Source organism: Phaseolus vulgaris, chromosome 1 (genome assembly GCF_000499845.2).
Source record: "Phaseolus vulgaris cultivar G19833 chromosome 1, P. vulgaris v2.0, whole genome shotgun sequence".
NCBI classification, from domain to species: Eukaryota; Viridiplantae; Streptophyta; class Magnoliopsida; order Fabales; family Fabaceae; genus Phaseolus; species Phaseolus vulgaris.
Window position 1 is genome coordinate 38,105,756 of NC_023759.2, and position 17,312 is coordinate 38,123,067.

Genomic DNA, 17,312 nt, shown 5'->3' on the forward strand with positions numbered 1-17,312 from the left:
CACCATTTACACTTTTATTTCCCCATCTAACACTCTTTTGTTTTTATTTCCTTATCTAGCACCCTTTTGTTTTTATTTTCCTATCTAACACCCTTTTATTTTTTATTTCCCTATCTAGCACCATTTCAAAAATAAATAAATAAATAATAAATTAAAAAAATTGATAATTTTAATTTTCAATGCATTAAAAAATAAATATTTTTAATGTTTAAAATAGTTAGAAATATAATTAATGAATAAAAAATGAGTTTTTACAAAATAAAATTTAAAAAAATAATAAATTTAAAATGTTTAGTTTAAAAATTATTTTTTTAAGAATGAAGAAAATAAAAAATTAAACTCTACAACAACATAAAAGTTGAATCTATAAACATAAATTAGTATTTATTTTTATTATTATTGATGATGTAATCATGTTAATTTAAAGTAAAAAATACAGGACATATTTATAAAAAAATCAAGTTGAATAAGAACTGATATGGACATAAGAGAACAACATGACTGAACAAAAAAAATATTCATATTGTCAAACACCAGGACACATCTAAAGAACCTGTCCCAGCATTACTGGATTGTGCAATTCTCGTCATTAATTATACCATTGAAGAAAATATTAAATGAATGACCATCTTTAATTTATTTTCCTTTTTATGACCAACATATACTTATTTAGTATCGCCTTATATCTCTTATATTTATCTTATTTGGATTTTTTTTATATATTTTATCTTTATCTTATTTTGTTTTGCCTTTATTTTATATCTTTTATGTTTTTAGTTATTATTTTTTTTCTACCATTCTTGATTTATTTATGTTTTTATTTTATTTTATTGTTGCTGTTTTTATTTTCTAGACTTATTTATTTTTGCATTTTTTTCTTCTCATTTTTAAGTATTAAGTGTAACATTTGCTTTAGTTTTTGTTTTAGGATTTTGCATTTAAGGTAGACACTTCAATATTATTTATGTGTCCACTATTAATTAATACTAATTGACTTTGGTTTTTTTATAATTATGTCCTGTATTTTTTACTTGAAATTAACATGATTACATCATCAATAATAATAAAAATAAATACTAATTTATGTTTATAGATTCAACTTTTATGTTGTTGTAGGGTTTAATTTTTTATTTTCTTCATTCTTAAAAAAAATAATTTTAAACTAAACATTTTAAATTTATTAATTTTTTATTTTTATTTTGTAAAAACTCATTTTTTATTCATTAATTATATTTCTAACTATTTTAAACATTAAAAATATTTATTTTTTAATACATTCAAAATTAAAATTATCAAAAAATAAATAAATTATTTTTTATTTATTTTTAAAATAGTGCTAGGTAGGGAAATAAAAAATAAAAGGGTGTTAGATAGGGAAATAAAAACAAAAGGGTGCTAGATAGGGAAATAAAAACAAAATGGTGCTAGTTAAGGAAATAAAAGTGTAAATGGTGTTAGATAGGGAATTTACCCGAATTTAGAAGGAGAAAATATTAATTTTATTATTCAATAATGAGAATATAGTGGGGTAAATTCCCTATCTAGCACCATTTACACTTTTATTTCCCTATCTAGCACTCTTTTGTTTTTATTTCCCTATCTAGCACCCTTTTGTTTTTATTTCCCTATCTAGCACACAAGTAATGTTGGGACATGTTCTTTATGTATGTCCTGGTATTTGACAATATGAACATTTTTGTGTTCGATCATGTTGTTCTCTTATGTTCATATCAGTCCTTATTCAATTTGGTTTTTTTAAAATTATATCCTCTATTTTTTACTTGAAATTAACATGATTACATCATCAATAATAATAATAATAAAAATAAATATTTTTATGTTTATAGATTCAACTTTTATGTTGTTGCAGAGTTTAATTTTTTATTTTTTTTATTCTTAAAAAAATAATTTTTAAACTAAACATTTTAAATTTATTACTTTTTTATTTTTATTTTGTAAAAACTCATTTCTTTATTCATTAATTATATTTCTAACTATTTTAAACATTAAACATATTTATTTTTTAAAGCATTCAAAATTAAAATTATCATTTTTTTAAATTTATTATTTATTTATTTTTGAAATGGTACTAGATAGGAAAATAAAAAATAAAAGGTTGTTAGATAGAGAAATAAAAACAAAAGGGTGCTAGATAGGAAAATAAAAACAAAAGAGTGCTAGATGGAGAAATAAAAATGTAAATGGTGCTAGACAGGGAATTTACCCGAATATAGTACTACTATAAGAACTATTTAACAATATTGTTTGAGAGAATGTAGTTCGTAGATTGTGCATATCATCCATATATACAAACTTTGGTTTATTTGAATAAACTTCTCCACAAGTTTTTTGTTTTTATAATAACTTGGCCAAAAGCTTTTGTTTAGGTAAGGTATTCTTAGCTTATTAAAAATCTTATTACGTTTTTATTTTTTTATCTGGTAAGTGTTTACAAAAAAATTTATCAAAACAGGCCTTTAGCAAAAACTATTTCCTTTCATAGTTTAATATTAATTGAGTGCAACTCCTTAGAAAAAAAAAATACCCATACCTGTATTCATAATTGTATAAGAATTCTATTCAATGTAGAATATCAATGTAGAATAGGTTCCATTTTAGATATAAGTAAATCTGCATTAGCTAAATAAAAAAAACATTATCTAATTTTTTAAAATGATAGCATTGTTTATTTTCATAAATTTTGTTTGATATAATTATCAATATAATAAATTTACTTTTTTATAATAAGAATCAAACCTAAATATTTATGTTTATTATTCTAACATCGATCACTAAATGGATCTTAATGAATAAGATGAATGATTTAGTAAGTAATATGTATTTCTTATATCAATATAATTATTTGGTATTAATACGAAATTATATCTATGTAGTGTTATGAAACATTGGAAAGTAAATAAAAAAAGTTGAAGGGTACTAATGTATTAATGTTAGGTGGTAGATGAAGAACAAAGGGTCTGAGAAAATTGTTGGACTATTTTTTTTATTTATCACCTACTTTTTTATATATACACCTCCTAGAAATAATGGGGGTTTGAAAATTGTCGGTAATAATGAGGGTTTGAAAACCATCAGAAATAACGGGGGTTTCCAAAACCACTGACATAACGAGGTTTTCCAAAACCATCGGAAATAACGGGGATTTCCAAATCGTCGGGAGTAATAGGGGTTTCCAAACTGCTGAAAAGTAATTATTTTCTAGGAGTTCGTAAAACTGCCAATAATCTGTTAGCGATGTTGGATCTAACCGGAGAAAAACAAATAACGTACTTAACAAAGGTTAAAACCGTCAAAAATGCAAAAAATAACCTTGTTAAAAACAATTTTTATTTTTATTTTTTAATCTCTTTTAACATTTCAAAATACTAACTAAAATACATTTTATTTTCGTAAAAGAAAGTATTTCCCATAATATAAAACAAGGAAGAAAAAATAAAGATAAATATATTATTGAAATAAAAGAACTAAAATGAGAGTTTTTTTATAATATAATGTAATAGTATATATTAACATTCTCTCCTTCCCCTCATAATTTTTATTGCGCTAAAATATATTGAGTATAAAATAATACCTTTATCAATTAATAATTTTATATAATATTTTTATACATTCATATAAAATGTTAATATTGAAACATAATAATAAAATTATTAAAAAAGTTATCTTTTCATATATTTTAAAATATATTATGTGTTATTAAAAAGAGATATTAAATTAATTTAAATTAATATAAAATTTTGTAGGTACAATCTATTTTAAAAAAACTTTAAATTTAATTATTTGTAAGTTTTTAGAAATTATAATGGGATTAATGTAATAATTAGTATAATATATATATATATATAGTTTACTATTCACATAGGACTAGGGGTGGCAAAGTGGGGCAAACCGTGCGGGCTAGTCCGCGGCCCGCTAAAAAAACACGGGACGGGTTGTTTATTTCAACCCGCTGGCACGTTTAGGCCCGCCTCACATAACCCGCAACCCGCACGGGCCAAGTGCGGGTCAGAGCGGGTTGGCTCGCATAACTTTAAAATGTATAATTTTTTTTTCTACATCCCCATATTTTTTTCATGTAGCCTCATATTTTACATTCTGAAATTTTTAATAACATCTTATTACGCATGTTTCATTAAAATAATATTATGAAACCATTTACCTAATGCATCTAAATAAAATAAATTCAAATTTTGTATTTTCTTTTTTCTTAATAAATATGTCTTATGCGGACTAGTTCGCAAGCCCGCGAGCCAACCCTTATATAAGACGGATTAAAAAAATCAACCCACAAATTTTATGCGACGGCCAAGACCCGCATTGCCACCACCACTTTTCATAGGACACATTCATAATTGAGAAGGTTTTGGACTATTTGATGTCTGTTTTGGTTTGACTACCTTAGGTTTTAATCAAATTGGTTAAAATATTGTTATCAATGGTGTGATTCCAAATATAAAATAACATTAAGCAATTTAATTTCATATTTATAAAGATAAAATATAGCTAGTATTATGTATGGTGTAAAATATTTTTAAATTTATTTAATTCCAAACTACTTATATAAATGCATAGGAGATTAGTGTGTCACTAAGACCCACAATGGTAGTGTTGTGGAAATTGTAATAGTGTGGACTCCAAGAAAAAAAAGCAGATAGAGTGACCAAAAACTCATCTATGGATGCTGCTGGTGCTACCCTTTTGGGTTACATCTTCTCCTCCTCCTTAGCTTTCCTTCTTTTCACTCTACTTTTGAAGTCCTTTGGCCTTTTACGAACCACAAATGGCAGTGTTGGACCTCCACCATCGCTTCCCATCATCGGTCATCTCCACCTTATGGGTTCCATCGTACCAAAATCATTTCAAGCTCTGGCTCGCCGTTATGGCCCTCTCATTCAGCTCCGTTTAGGTGCCTCAACATGCGTAGTTGTCTCCAAGTCGCCAAAGAAGTCATGAAAACACATGACCTCAATTTCTGTAACCGACCCCAGTTTGGATCCTCAGAGAACTACTTATACAAAGGCTCTGATTTCATCACTGTGCCATATGGTCCTTATTGGCGCTTCATCAAAAAGCTTTGCGTTACTCAACTTCTCTCCACCGCGCAGCTTGGGCGCTTACGGCACATCCGGCAGCAGGAGATAGAGAAGCTCTTGAAATCTCTCCTGGAGTGTTCCTCTGAAGCCAGGGAAACGGATTTGAGCCGTGATCTTTCTGCTTTGACCAACAATGTCCTGTGTCGGATGGCCATGAATACGACCTGTTTGGATGACGTTAATGATGGTGAGGATATTATTAGCCTGGTAACAGAGTTTATGCACTTGGGAGCCAAGTTGAGCATGGGTGAGGTGTTGGGACCTTTGGGAAAGTTTGACTTGTTTGGTTATGGGAAGAAGCTTGTCAGAATAGTCGGTAAATTCGACCAGATTTTGGAGCGCATCTTACAGGAACATGAAGCGAACAACTCCGAAAGAGGGGACATGATGGATATTCTATTGCAAGTCCACAAAGATCCAAATGCTGAGATGAGGTTAGCAAGGAATGATATCAAGGCCTTCTTCCTGGTAAGTTCTTATCTTTTGTGTTGGAGATCCCACATCGACTAGAGATAAGGACCTTTCATTGTATATAAGTGGATGCAAACCTCACCTTATTGAGCCAGTTTTATGGGGTTGAGTTAGGCTTAAAGTCCACTTCGTAATATGGTATCAGAGCCAGGTTCAAATTCTCACGAGCTTCCTCGGCAAGAAGTTGGAGATGGAACAACATCTGTCATCATTCTTGCTGGTGAGATGCTTCATGTTGCCGATGCATTCATTGACAAAATTCACCCTACAGTTATTTGCCGAGAGGATGCTCTTTCTGTTCTTGACAAAATTGCAATGCCTATTGATGCTCAGGATCGAGGTATAATGCTGGGGCTAGTAAAAAACTGCATAGGTACCAAATTCACAGGTCAATTTGGGGATTTAATTGCTCTGATTTAGCTATTGATGCTACTACAACAGTAGGTGTTGATATTGGCCAAGGTTTGAGAGATGTAGATATTAAAAATTATATTAAGGTTGAGAAGGTCCCTGGTGGGCAGCTGGAGGATTCTAGAGTACTCAAGGGAGTTATGATAAACAAAGATGTGGTTGCCCCTGGCAAAATGAGGAGAAAGATTGTTAACCCACGCATCATTCTTCTTGATTCTCCCCTTGAGTATAAAAAGGGTGAAAACCAAACAAATGCTGAACTGCTCAAAGAAGAAGACTGGAGTCTTTTATTGAAGATGGAAGAAGAATATATTGAGGAGCTATGCATGCAGATATTGAAGTTTAAGCCTGACTTGGTAATCACGGAGAAGGGTCTGAGTGATTTGGCTTGCCATTATCTGAGCAAGCATGGAGTTGCTTGCTCAGATAATAATAGAATTGCTAAGGCATGTGGTGCTGTTATTGTGAACAGACCAGATGAATTGCAGGAGTCTGATGTTGGTACTGGTGCTGGGTTATTTGAGGTTAAGAAAATTGGAGATGAGTACTTTTCATTTATTGTTGATCACAGAGCTAGTAAGGATCTCTTAAATGAAGTTGAAAGAAATCTACAGGATGCCATGTCTGTTGCAAGGAACATAATAAAAAATCCAAAACTTGTTCCTGGAGGTGGTGCAACAGAGTTGACAGTGTCAGCTGCCTTGAAACAGAAGAGTTCTTCTATCGAGGGCATTGAAAAATGGCCGTATGAAGCTGCTGCGATTGCTTTTGAATCCATCCCACGAACTTTGGCACAAAATTGTGGAGTAAATGTCATCCGGACTATGACAGCTCTACAAGGAAAACATGCAAATGGAGAAAATACATGGATTGGTATAGATGGAAATACTGGCAGCATCACTGACATGAAAGAGGGCAAGATCTGGGATGCCTACAATGTGAAGGCGCAAGCTTTTAAGACTGCCATTGAAGCTGCTTGCATGCTTCTGAGGATTGATGATATAGTGAGTGGGATCAAGAAGAAGCAGGCCCTGGAGCTTCAGGTTCTTCAAAACCCAAGATTGAGACCGAGGCAGATGCTGACAATGAGCAAATCCTTCCTGATTGAGAATCTAGGTTCAACTGACATTGCTTTTTGATAGAGTTAATGACGTACTAGTTTCTTGGTCTTCATTAAATCTTATTACTATTAGAAGTTTTGGGTCCTTGACTGGGTTTTTGTTTTTTGTGCCTTGTACTTTTTGCAAGAGCAAATTGTGAACTTTGTTTATTTTAAATACTATATTAACTGGTGTGTGATTTATTGGGTGTTTTTGTCTACTGTTGAGATTTTGTGCCGGGGTCAAACATGCTAGTTTCATCAATTTTGTTGAGTCGGTTTTATGGGGTTGAGTTAGGCTTAAAGTCCACTTCGTAATATGGTATTAGAGCCATTTCGAATCTATCCTAGCGAGTATTTGTGTTGGACCTATCGTGCCACCCGCTATCGGGCCGCTATCGGATCACCCAAAATATATAGTCTCACGCACGAGTTGGCAGTCTCGGCGTAAGGGGTGTGTTGGAGATCCCACATCGACTAGAGATTAGAGCCTTTCATTGTATATAAATGAGTGCAAACCTCAACCCTATCAGCTGGTTTTATAGGGTTGAGTTAGGCTTAAAGTCCATTTTATAACATGGTATTAGAGCCACTCTTTCTTAATATTTTGCCTTGGATATTCACTGTTGTTTTTTATGTAAAAAAGTTTCACATTTTTAGAACGGAGTAGAGTAGAAAAGTGACTATAGTTTTTGTGGTGTGTTGCAAGGATATTTTCCTAGCGGGAACAGACACGTCTTCAACAGCGGCCCAATGGGCCATGGCAGAAATCATGAACAGGTGTTGACGAAGGTGAGGGAAGAGATTGATGCAGTGGTGGGTTTTAGCAGGTTGGTCACTGAATCAGACCTTCCAAATCTACCTTATCTCCAAGCTGTTGTGAAGGAAGTGCTAAGACTGCACCCTACGGCACCGTTTGCTCTTAGAGAATCGGCAGAGGACTGCACCATCAACGGGTATGATATTAAGAGTCAGACACGGACACTGATCAATGTGTACGCCATCATGCGGGACCCAGAAGAGTGGGCGAACCCAGAGGAGTTTATACCAGAAAGGTTCTTGGTAGACGACAGTGATGAGACAAGGGTGGTGATTTCAGGTACCTTCCATTTGGATCTGGGAGGAGGGGATGCCCTGGGTCTTCACTTGCCTTAACGGTTATACAAGGGACAGTTGCATCACTGATCCAATGTTTTGAATGGAAGACGAAAGGGGGAGAGAGGGTTTGTTTGGAAGAAGGATCATCATTTTCTACAGGATTGGCAAAACCACTTGTTTGTTATCCTGTCACTCGTTTTAATCCTTTTTAATTCTACACTGCTGTTATCTCTATCAAAAGTACTGTTCTGTGATCTATTAGTATGTTGTTTTTAGGTTCATCATCTACTCATTCAGCATGGGTGTTGTTTGTTACCACTGTTGTCATGTAACTGTGATTTTTTAAACATATTTATAGTTTCTGCCAAATAATGAGGTGTCTCATTGTGCATTGTGCTGTCTTCAGAATAAGTTGGGAATAAGCTGCCAAAAGAACAAAAGATATAGCGATTAAATAATGAAGTAATCAATTAATTAACCAAAATAACTAAAGGACAAATCAATAAGAATATTCGTTTTAATTACTTAATATCATTGTTTCATAGTTTAGTAAAAAAAATTAATTACTTGAAAAATAAAAACTTTAGATTTAAAAGTTATTTTATTATTTTAAACTGAAAAATACTTTTATATTAAAATTTATTGAATACAGTCAGATCTGGCTTAAAGAAATTGTATCAGTTTGGTTGGACTCATACTTTAATGATCAAAAAGTCTAGTTTCTTTCTATCATATCGGATACATTTTTTATTCAAATTAAGTACACAAATAAAATTAATTTAATTTAATATAAACCTAAATTCATTTAGATTGTTGGCTGAATGGACTGAGCTAAAATCAACCTACTTCAAAATTCCTAAAGTATTGATCAGGAGTGCCTCATTGAAATAACATGATATGATATTATTCACTTATTCAATGTAGCTTTTTCCATAATCAGTTGTGACTATAGCCAAGGCATAGATATAAATACAAAAAATAAAAAAATCTCATGGCAGTAATGTTGTTCTTCTATTGTATGACCCTCCAGGATACCAAAATGTTGCAAAGTCAGCAGCCCGCTAATTAATATTATAGAAAATAATTAGATACAATGAATTGATAGAATCCAAGTTCGAAACAAAAATAAAATACTTTGATTGGTTAAAAGTTTTTCTATAAACACTAATGACGGAAGAAAAAATGGCTTTTCCGAAAAGCTAATTTTAATTATGCACAACTATGCACATAAGCTTAATTTTAGTTTATAGAAAAAGTTTATTTAATTATTTTGTTTATCTTCGTCTTAAATATAAGTACTAATGGAGATGTTTATCTAAACAGGATTTAGAACAACTCGTAAGATGAAGTGTAGCTATTATACCTGGATGGAGAATAGGAAAAAGCATGCAAGGCCTAACCATGAATGGAGGTTGTAGAAATTGTCAATGCCCTTGTCAATGTGAAACATCCAAGCAACCCAGATACCGATCAAGTTCAAAATGAAAGCAACAAATTGTAAGGTGAGATGATTGATCTTTTGAAGTTTTTAGTTCCAGATAGAGTCTTGTATGCAAGCATCCCTGTAAATTGCCAGAATAAAAGAAGGTAGTTTCTAACATGAAAGTATCTATTGATATTGATTTACATTCAGATTATGAAAAAAATCATACATGGAGACAAAACAAACATCAAATCTTATTTGAACTTAAGTACATGATAAAATACTTAAATGTAGTTATTATTCAATCAAATTTTGTGTTGAAAATATTTGCAGTTAAATGAATGTAGTTGAGTGTAGTGTAAAATTTGTAGAACAAATATAAATTATTCTCATGTGAAGCTGAAGTTCTTATCTCTTGAAGTTTGGTGTGATTTGAACATATGGAACTTGCAAAATCATAATTATGAACACATGGCACAGGTATATGGATAATAGAAATTTGTGCGTGATTTCATAGTTTGCGTGGTTAAGGTAAGGCTCTTGAGATGAATTGAATGCATTGGTTAACTTTAAACATGTTATCAGCTGGTGACATGCTTGACATTTCCTTAAATAGATTTGATGGTAATATTAGGTATTATCATTCTTCAGCAATCCTTACACTTTTATTTTCTTGTCCTTCTTTGTAGAGTCTATGTATTGCAGGTTTGTCTAATGGTTATCAACAGTCTTCTACCAGTTTTTCTGTTGCCTCAGGGGGGACATTTCGTCAATGGGGTGCAGAGAACATTTCGTTGATTCCCAGTCCTGTATTCTCAGTCAACAGGAGTCACTCATATTATCACATATGAACATAGATTCTAATACTAATGGAGGTGCCTTTCCGGTGTAGAGTCTACTATGGTACCACTGTCACAACTTCAGTAGCAGAAGCAGCATGTTGGTGGCCAAAATAGTCATGTATTATTGCAGAACCTCAACAGTCAAATGGGTATTGGACTGAGATCTGGTTTACTACAGAAGCCATTTACAAACTCAAATGGTGCTATAAATAGTGGATAGGGCTTGATTGGAAACAATATACAGCTTGCAAACGAACCTGGCACTTCTTCTGACAGCTATGCCTCCACTTATGCAAATTCACCTAAACACTTGCACCGGCACTTTGATCAAAATCAGAAACAAGTAAGGTAATATTTTTCTCACTCCTTTTAATTTTGTTTTATCAAGGAATGAGCCTAAGACTTTTACCTGTAACCTAACACCTGTATTAAGCTTCATAACCTTTTAGGACTATGTTTTTTGTGAGTTTACACATCTGTGTGTCTGTTTACATATTGCATGTTCTGTATTGAATGATAGCACAGGGTAATCAATGTAAAAGAAAGTTGTAGACTAGAGTACAAAAGAAATTGATGATTAAGTTTGTATATGAACTGAAAGCTGTTAGAACAACTAGATCATCTCTTTTTATCTGTCATTGGATGTTCTTTTTTCCTTCTCTCACATTGTTGTGTTGATATGTTGTCTTTTCTTATAGGCACTTGGGCATATATATGTTCAGCTTGGTTAAAGTGAAAAAGGGCAGGACTTTATTAGGAGAGCTACAAAAATGATTTGGGGATGCTCACGTGAATGCTTCTAGAACACCTTTTGCATTGATATTTTTAAATTTTTTTGTGTTCAGTGTTGTGCAATATAATATTTATAATATTTGCTACACTTGTTTTGATTACTTGTTGAGTTAATGTTCTATAATGAAAAACTTTATTAGGTTAAGTTGTTATTTATGTTTTTTATTTGAGTTAGTGGGAATATTTAGTATTTTTTTTAAATATGAGATTATATATATTTGAATAAAAATTGTCATTTGTTCTATCTCCCTTGTTTTTGGTGAAGTATTTTTTTTTCCAATTAATATTGTTGTTAGCTCTCTTCCTTTTTCTGATGTGATTCTTCATTTTTTGGTATATAATTTCATTAATTAAAATTCAATAGATTTCGAATTGATTCATTTGCTGTTGCTAAAAGTGAAAAAATTGATAATTGAACTATAACATTCTTGATATAGTTTCAATTTTTGGTTTGTCAAAAAAGATTCATTGTCTTGCAGACATTTCTTGAGCTGAGAGAATTATTAATTCTTTATGACACATGAGCTGCACTAGATCCATTAAAAAATGTAATGGATATAGAGTTTATCATATGTTCTTTTTTTGGTTTGGAAATTTTATAATTTATCATATGAATGGACTTTTGAAGTTTCATAATTTGTTATGATATAGATATTGTAATTGTGGTCCAGACTCAAACTCTTTTTAAGAAGGGAGGTCAAGAAGTACCAATTGAATTACTAAATAATGTTGGTACACCTCAGTTTGAAAGGATTCAAGTTTGATTTTTTTAGTTGTAACTTATATGTCACTCCTTTTTTTCAACATAATAGATGTTGGATAGTTGAATTTAGAAGGAGAAAATATTGATTTTATTATTCAATAATGAGAATATAGTGCTAATATAAGGACTATTTTACAATATTGTTTGAGAGAATGTAGTTCGTAGATTTTGCCTATCATCCATATGTACAAACTTTTGATTTATTTGAATAAACTTCTCCACAAGTTTTTTGTTTTTATATTAACTTGTCTAAAAGTTTTTGTTTATTTATTTTTTATTTTTGCATAAGGTAGTCTTAGCTTATTAAAAATCTTATTGCATTTTTTTTTAATTTTTGTCTCTCTTAAGTGTTTACAGAAAAATTTATCCAAACAAGCTTTAGCAAAGACTATTTGCTTTCCTAGACTAATATTAATTGAGTGCAACTCCTTAGACAATGAAATACCCATACCTATATTCATAATTGTATTAGAATTCTAGTCAATGTAGAATATCAATGTAGAATAGGTTCTATCTTAGATATAAGTAAATCTGCATTAGCTAAAAAAAAACATTATCTAAATTTTTTTAAATGATAGCATTGTTTATTTTCATAAATTTTGTTTGATAAAAGTTATCAATATAATAAATTTACTTTTTTATAATAAGAATCAAACCTAAATATTTATGTTTATTATTCCAACATCAATAACTAAATGGATCTTAATGAATAAGATGAATGATTTAATAAGTAATATGTATTTCTTATATCAATATAATTATTTGGTATTAATACGAAATTATACCTATATAGTATTATGAAACCTTGAAAAGTAAATAAAAAAAAGTTGAAGGGTAGTAATGTATTAATGTTAGGTGGTAGAAGAAGAACAAAGGGTCTGAGAAAATTGTTGGACTATTTTGGTTCAACATTTTTATTATTTATCATCTAATTTTTTATATATACACCTCTTAGAAGTAATGGAGGGTTTGAAAACTGCCGGTAATAATGGGAGCTTGAAAACCATCGAGAATAACGGGGATTTTCAAAACCAACAGAAATAACGGGAGTTTCCAAATCGTCGGGAGTAACGGGGATTTCCAAACTGCTGAAAAGTAATTATTTTCTAGGAGTTCGTAAAAACCGTTGGTAATCCGTAGGCGATGCTGGATCTATCAGAAGAAAAGCAAACCATAGATAACGTACTTAACAAAGGTTAAAACCGTCGAAAATGCAAAAAGTAATTCCATTAAAAACAATTTTTTTTGTAGTATTTTTTAATCTCTTTTAACATTTCAAAATACTAACTAAAATATATTTTATTTTCTTAAAAGAAAGTATTTCCCATAATATAAAACAAGGAAGAGAAAATAAAGATAAAGATATTATTGAAATAAAATGAGTGTTTTTTATTATTGAAATATATTATTGAAGGAAGAAGTAAGAGGACATGGAAGCTGTCTGGCTGCAGAGACCGGGGGTTTTCTTTGGCAAATTCTGATGTTATCAAAATGCAGCTATCTTTGTCATGATGAAAAGGGATGGGAGGGAGTTCTTTTTTCACATCTTTTCAGTAGCTGTTCAGTAGGTTGCTAATTCCAGGAGTTTCTTCTTTTGCTGGTTTATGTGCAGATCAAGTTCCTTTGGTTGGGACTCCTTAATAATTTAAGTTCTAGTGTTAAGTGCTTTAATTCTCAATTTGTTTTGTTCTTTGTTTAAAAAAGTGGTTATGTATAAAAAAAATATAATATAATTGTATATATTAACATTCTCTCCTCCCATCATAATTTTTATTGCGCTAAAATATATTGAGTATAAAATGTACCTTTATCAATTAATAATTTTATATAATTTTTTCATCCATTCATATAAAATATTAAAATTTAAACATAATAATAAAATTATTAAAAAAATTATATTTTAATATATTTTAAAATATACTCTGTGTTATTAAAAAGAGATAATAAATTAATATAAAATTGTGTAGATACAATCTATATTAAAAGAACTTTAAATTTAATTAATTGTAAGTTTTTAAAAATTATAATGCGATTAAAACTATTAAATAATGTAACATTTAATATAAGCTATATAGTACAAATACAGGTATATATATATATATATATATATATATGTATAGTTTACTATTCACAAAGGACCACTTTTCATAGGACCACATTCATAATTGAGAAGGTTTGGGACTATTTGATGTCTGTTTTGGTTTGACAACCTTAGTTTTTAATCAAATTGGTTGAAATATTGCTATCAATGGTGTGATTCCAAATATAAAATAACATTAAGGAATTTAATTTCATATTTATAAAGGTAAAATATAGCTAGTATTATGTAGGGATAAAATATTTTTACATTTATTTAATCCCAAACTACTTATATAAATGCATAGGAGATTAGTGTGTCACTAAGACCCACAATGGTAGTGTTGTGGAACTTGTAATAGTTTGAACTCCAAGAAAAAAAAGCAGATAGAGTGACCAAAAACTCATCAATGGATGCTGCTGGTGCAACCCTTTTGGGTTACATCTTCTCCTTCTCCTTAGCTTTCATTCTTTTCACTCTACTTTTGAAGTCCCTTGGCATTTTACAAACAAAAAATGGCAGTGTTGGAGCTCCACCATCTCCACCATCGCTTCCCATTATCGGTCATCTCCACCTTGTGGGTTCCGTTGTACCGAAATCATTCCAAGCTCTGGCTCGCCGTTATGGCCCTCTCATTCAGCTCCGTTTAGGTGCCTCAACATGCGTAGTTGTCTCCAACGCCCAAGTCGCCAAAGAAGTCATGAAAACACATGACCTCAATTTCTGTTACCGACCCCAGTTTGGATCCTCAGAGAACTACTCGTACAAAGGCTCTGATTTCGTCACTGCCCCATATGGCCCTTATTGGCGCTTCATCAAAAAGCTTTGCGTTACTCAACTTCTCTCCACCACGCAGCTTGGGCGCTTACGGCACATCCGGCAGCAGGAGATAGAGAAGCTCTTGAAATCTCTCCTGGAGTGTTCCTCTGAAGGCAGGGAAACGAATTTGAACCGTGATCTTGCTGCTTTGACCAACAATGTCCTGTGTCGGATGGCCATGAGTACGACCTGTTGTTTGGACGACGTTAATGATGGTGAGGATATTATTGGCCTGGTGACGGAGTTTATGCACATGGGAGCAAAGTTGAGCATGGGTGAGGTGTTGGGACCTTTGGGAAAGTTTGACTTGTTTGGGTATGGGAAGAAGCTTGTCAGAATAGTTGGTAAATTCGACGGGATTTTGGAGCGCATCTTACAGGAACATGAAGCGAACAACTCCGAAAGAGGGGACATGATGGATATTCTATTGCGAGTCCACAAAGATCCAAATGCTGAGATGAGGTTAACAAGGAATGATATCAAGGCCTTCTTCCTGGTAAGTTCTTATCTTTTGCCTTGGATATTCACTGTTTTTTATGTAAAAAAGTTTCACATTTTTAGAACGGAGTAGAGTAGAAAAGTATTATAGTTTTTGTGGTGTGTTGCAAGGATATTTTCCTAGCGGGAACAGACACGTCTTCAACAGCGTCCCAATGGGCCATGGCAGAAATCATGAACAACCCAGGAGTGTTGACGAAGGTGAGGGAAGAGATTGATGCAGTGGTGGGTTCTAGCAGGTTGGTTACTGAATCAGACCTTCCAAATCTACCTTATCTCCAAGCTGTTGTGAAGGAAGTGCTAAGACTCCACCCAACGGCACCATTCGCTCTTAGAGAATCGGCAGAGGACTGCACCATCAACGGGTATGATATAAAGAGCCAGACACGGACACTGATCAATGTGTACGCCATCATGCGGGACCCAGAAGCGTGGGCGAATCCAGAGGAGTTTATACCAGAAAGGTTCTTGTTGGACGACAGTGATGAGATGAAGGGTGGTGATTTCAGGTACCTTCCATTTGGATCTGGGAGGAGGGGATGTCCTGGATCTTCACTTGCCCTAACGGTTATACAAGGGACAGTTGCATCACTGATCCAATGTTTTGAATGGAAGACGAAAGGGGGAGAGAGGGTTTGTTTGGAAGAAGGATCATCATTTTCTACAGGATTGGCAAAACCACTTGTTTGTTACCCTGTCACTCGTTTTAATCCTTTTTAATTCTACACTGCTGTTATGTCTATCAAAACTACTGTTCTATCATCTACTATTATGTTGTTTTTAGGTTCATCATCTACTCATTCACAATTCCTGTTGTTTGTTACCACTGTTGTCATGTAACTGTGATTTTTTAAACATATTTATAGTTTCTGCCAAATAATGAGGTGTCTCATTGTGCATTGTGCTGTCTTCAGAATAAGTTGGGAAAGCTGCCAAACGAAAAAAAGATCGCGCGATTAAATAATGAAGTAATTAATTAATTAACCAACTAAAAGGACAAATAAAAAAGAATATTCGTTTTAATTATTCATTATGCAAATCACCATATAATATTATTCAATTTCTTTTATCAAACATGGGTACGGGATGATAAATGTTATTCAATTTTTCCAAATACAAATAAGAATGACATTGAGTATATAATTAACGGTTCTGTATCTGTAATTTGTCCATTTTTTAATATTTTTTTTACAAAATATATATATATATATATATATATATATATATATCATATTAATAATCAATATCAATAACTACATATAAATAGAGGCTCCACACACATATATATATATATATATATTAATAATCAATATCAATAACTACATATAAATAGAGGCTCCACAAAAAGAAAATTTATACAGCTAAAAATATTCAAACAACAGAAAATAAAAATAAACAAATATACTACTTTAGAATAAATCCCTATCCTGTATATGTATGTAGCGTCTGAATACATTATTCTTTTTTGCTGTAGGATTTGAATCTAACTATAAAGGATAACTCTATTTTTTATACCATCATATTACAACTTTTAATATTTTTAATATTATTTAATTACAAATTTATTTTATTATATATATTTATATTTAATTCATCATATTAAAAATTATATATAACTTTTATAATTGTCAAAGTATTATTTCTTAATTATAAATTATTTCTTTCATTTATATATATATATATGAGTTTTAACATTTCATTACCCACATATATTATATGTTGCGTGTGTGAATGGTAGCTAAAGTTTAAGATTAGTTGTCAAAAGAGAATATCGGCTAAAAATAAACCCTATTAGAATCGGCTAAAAGTAAACCCTATAAGAATCAGACACACCACCAATTCTATAATTAATAGAAAAAATATTTAAATGATTAAGTTTAATGTCAGAGAGAAGTCTACACTAAC

The 17,312-nt window shown here is 31.5% G+C and overlaps 1 protein-coding gene and 2 pseudogenes across 1 annotated transcript; all 3 read left to right on the forward strand.

The window, feature by feature from the left end:
- Positions 1-4,629: 4,629 nt before the first annotated feature.
- On the forward strand, positions 4,630-8,550 carry LOC137814110 (3,9-dihydroxypterocarpan 6A-monooxygenase-like; annotated as a pseudogene).
- Positions 5,706-7,297, forward strand: LOC137814108 (T-complex protein 1 subunit gamma-like; annotated as a pseudogene).
- A 5,843-nt stretch (positions 8,551-14,393) lies between the features above and the next one.
- On the forward strand, positions 14,394-16,306 carry LOC137814105 (3,9-dihydroxypterocarpan 6A-monooxygenase-like). The gene is made up of 2 exons (XM_068616676.1): positions 14,394-15,405; positions 15,519-16,306. Exons 1-2 carry the CDS (start codon positions 14,500-14,502, stop codon positions 16,125-16,127), a joined length of 1,515 nt encoding a protein of 504 aa, XP_068472777.1. The 5' UTR covers positions 14,394-14,499; the 3' UTR covers positions 16,128-16,306.
- Positions 16,307-17,312: the final 1,006 nt, after the last annotated feature.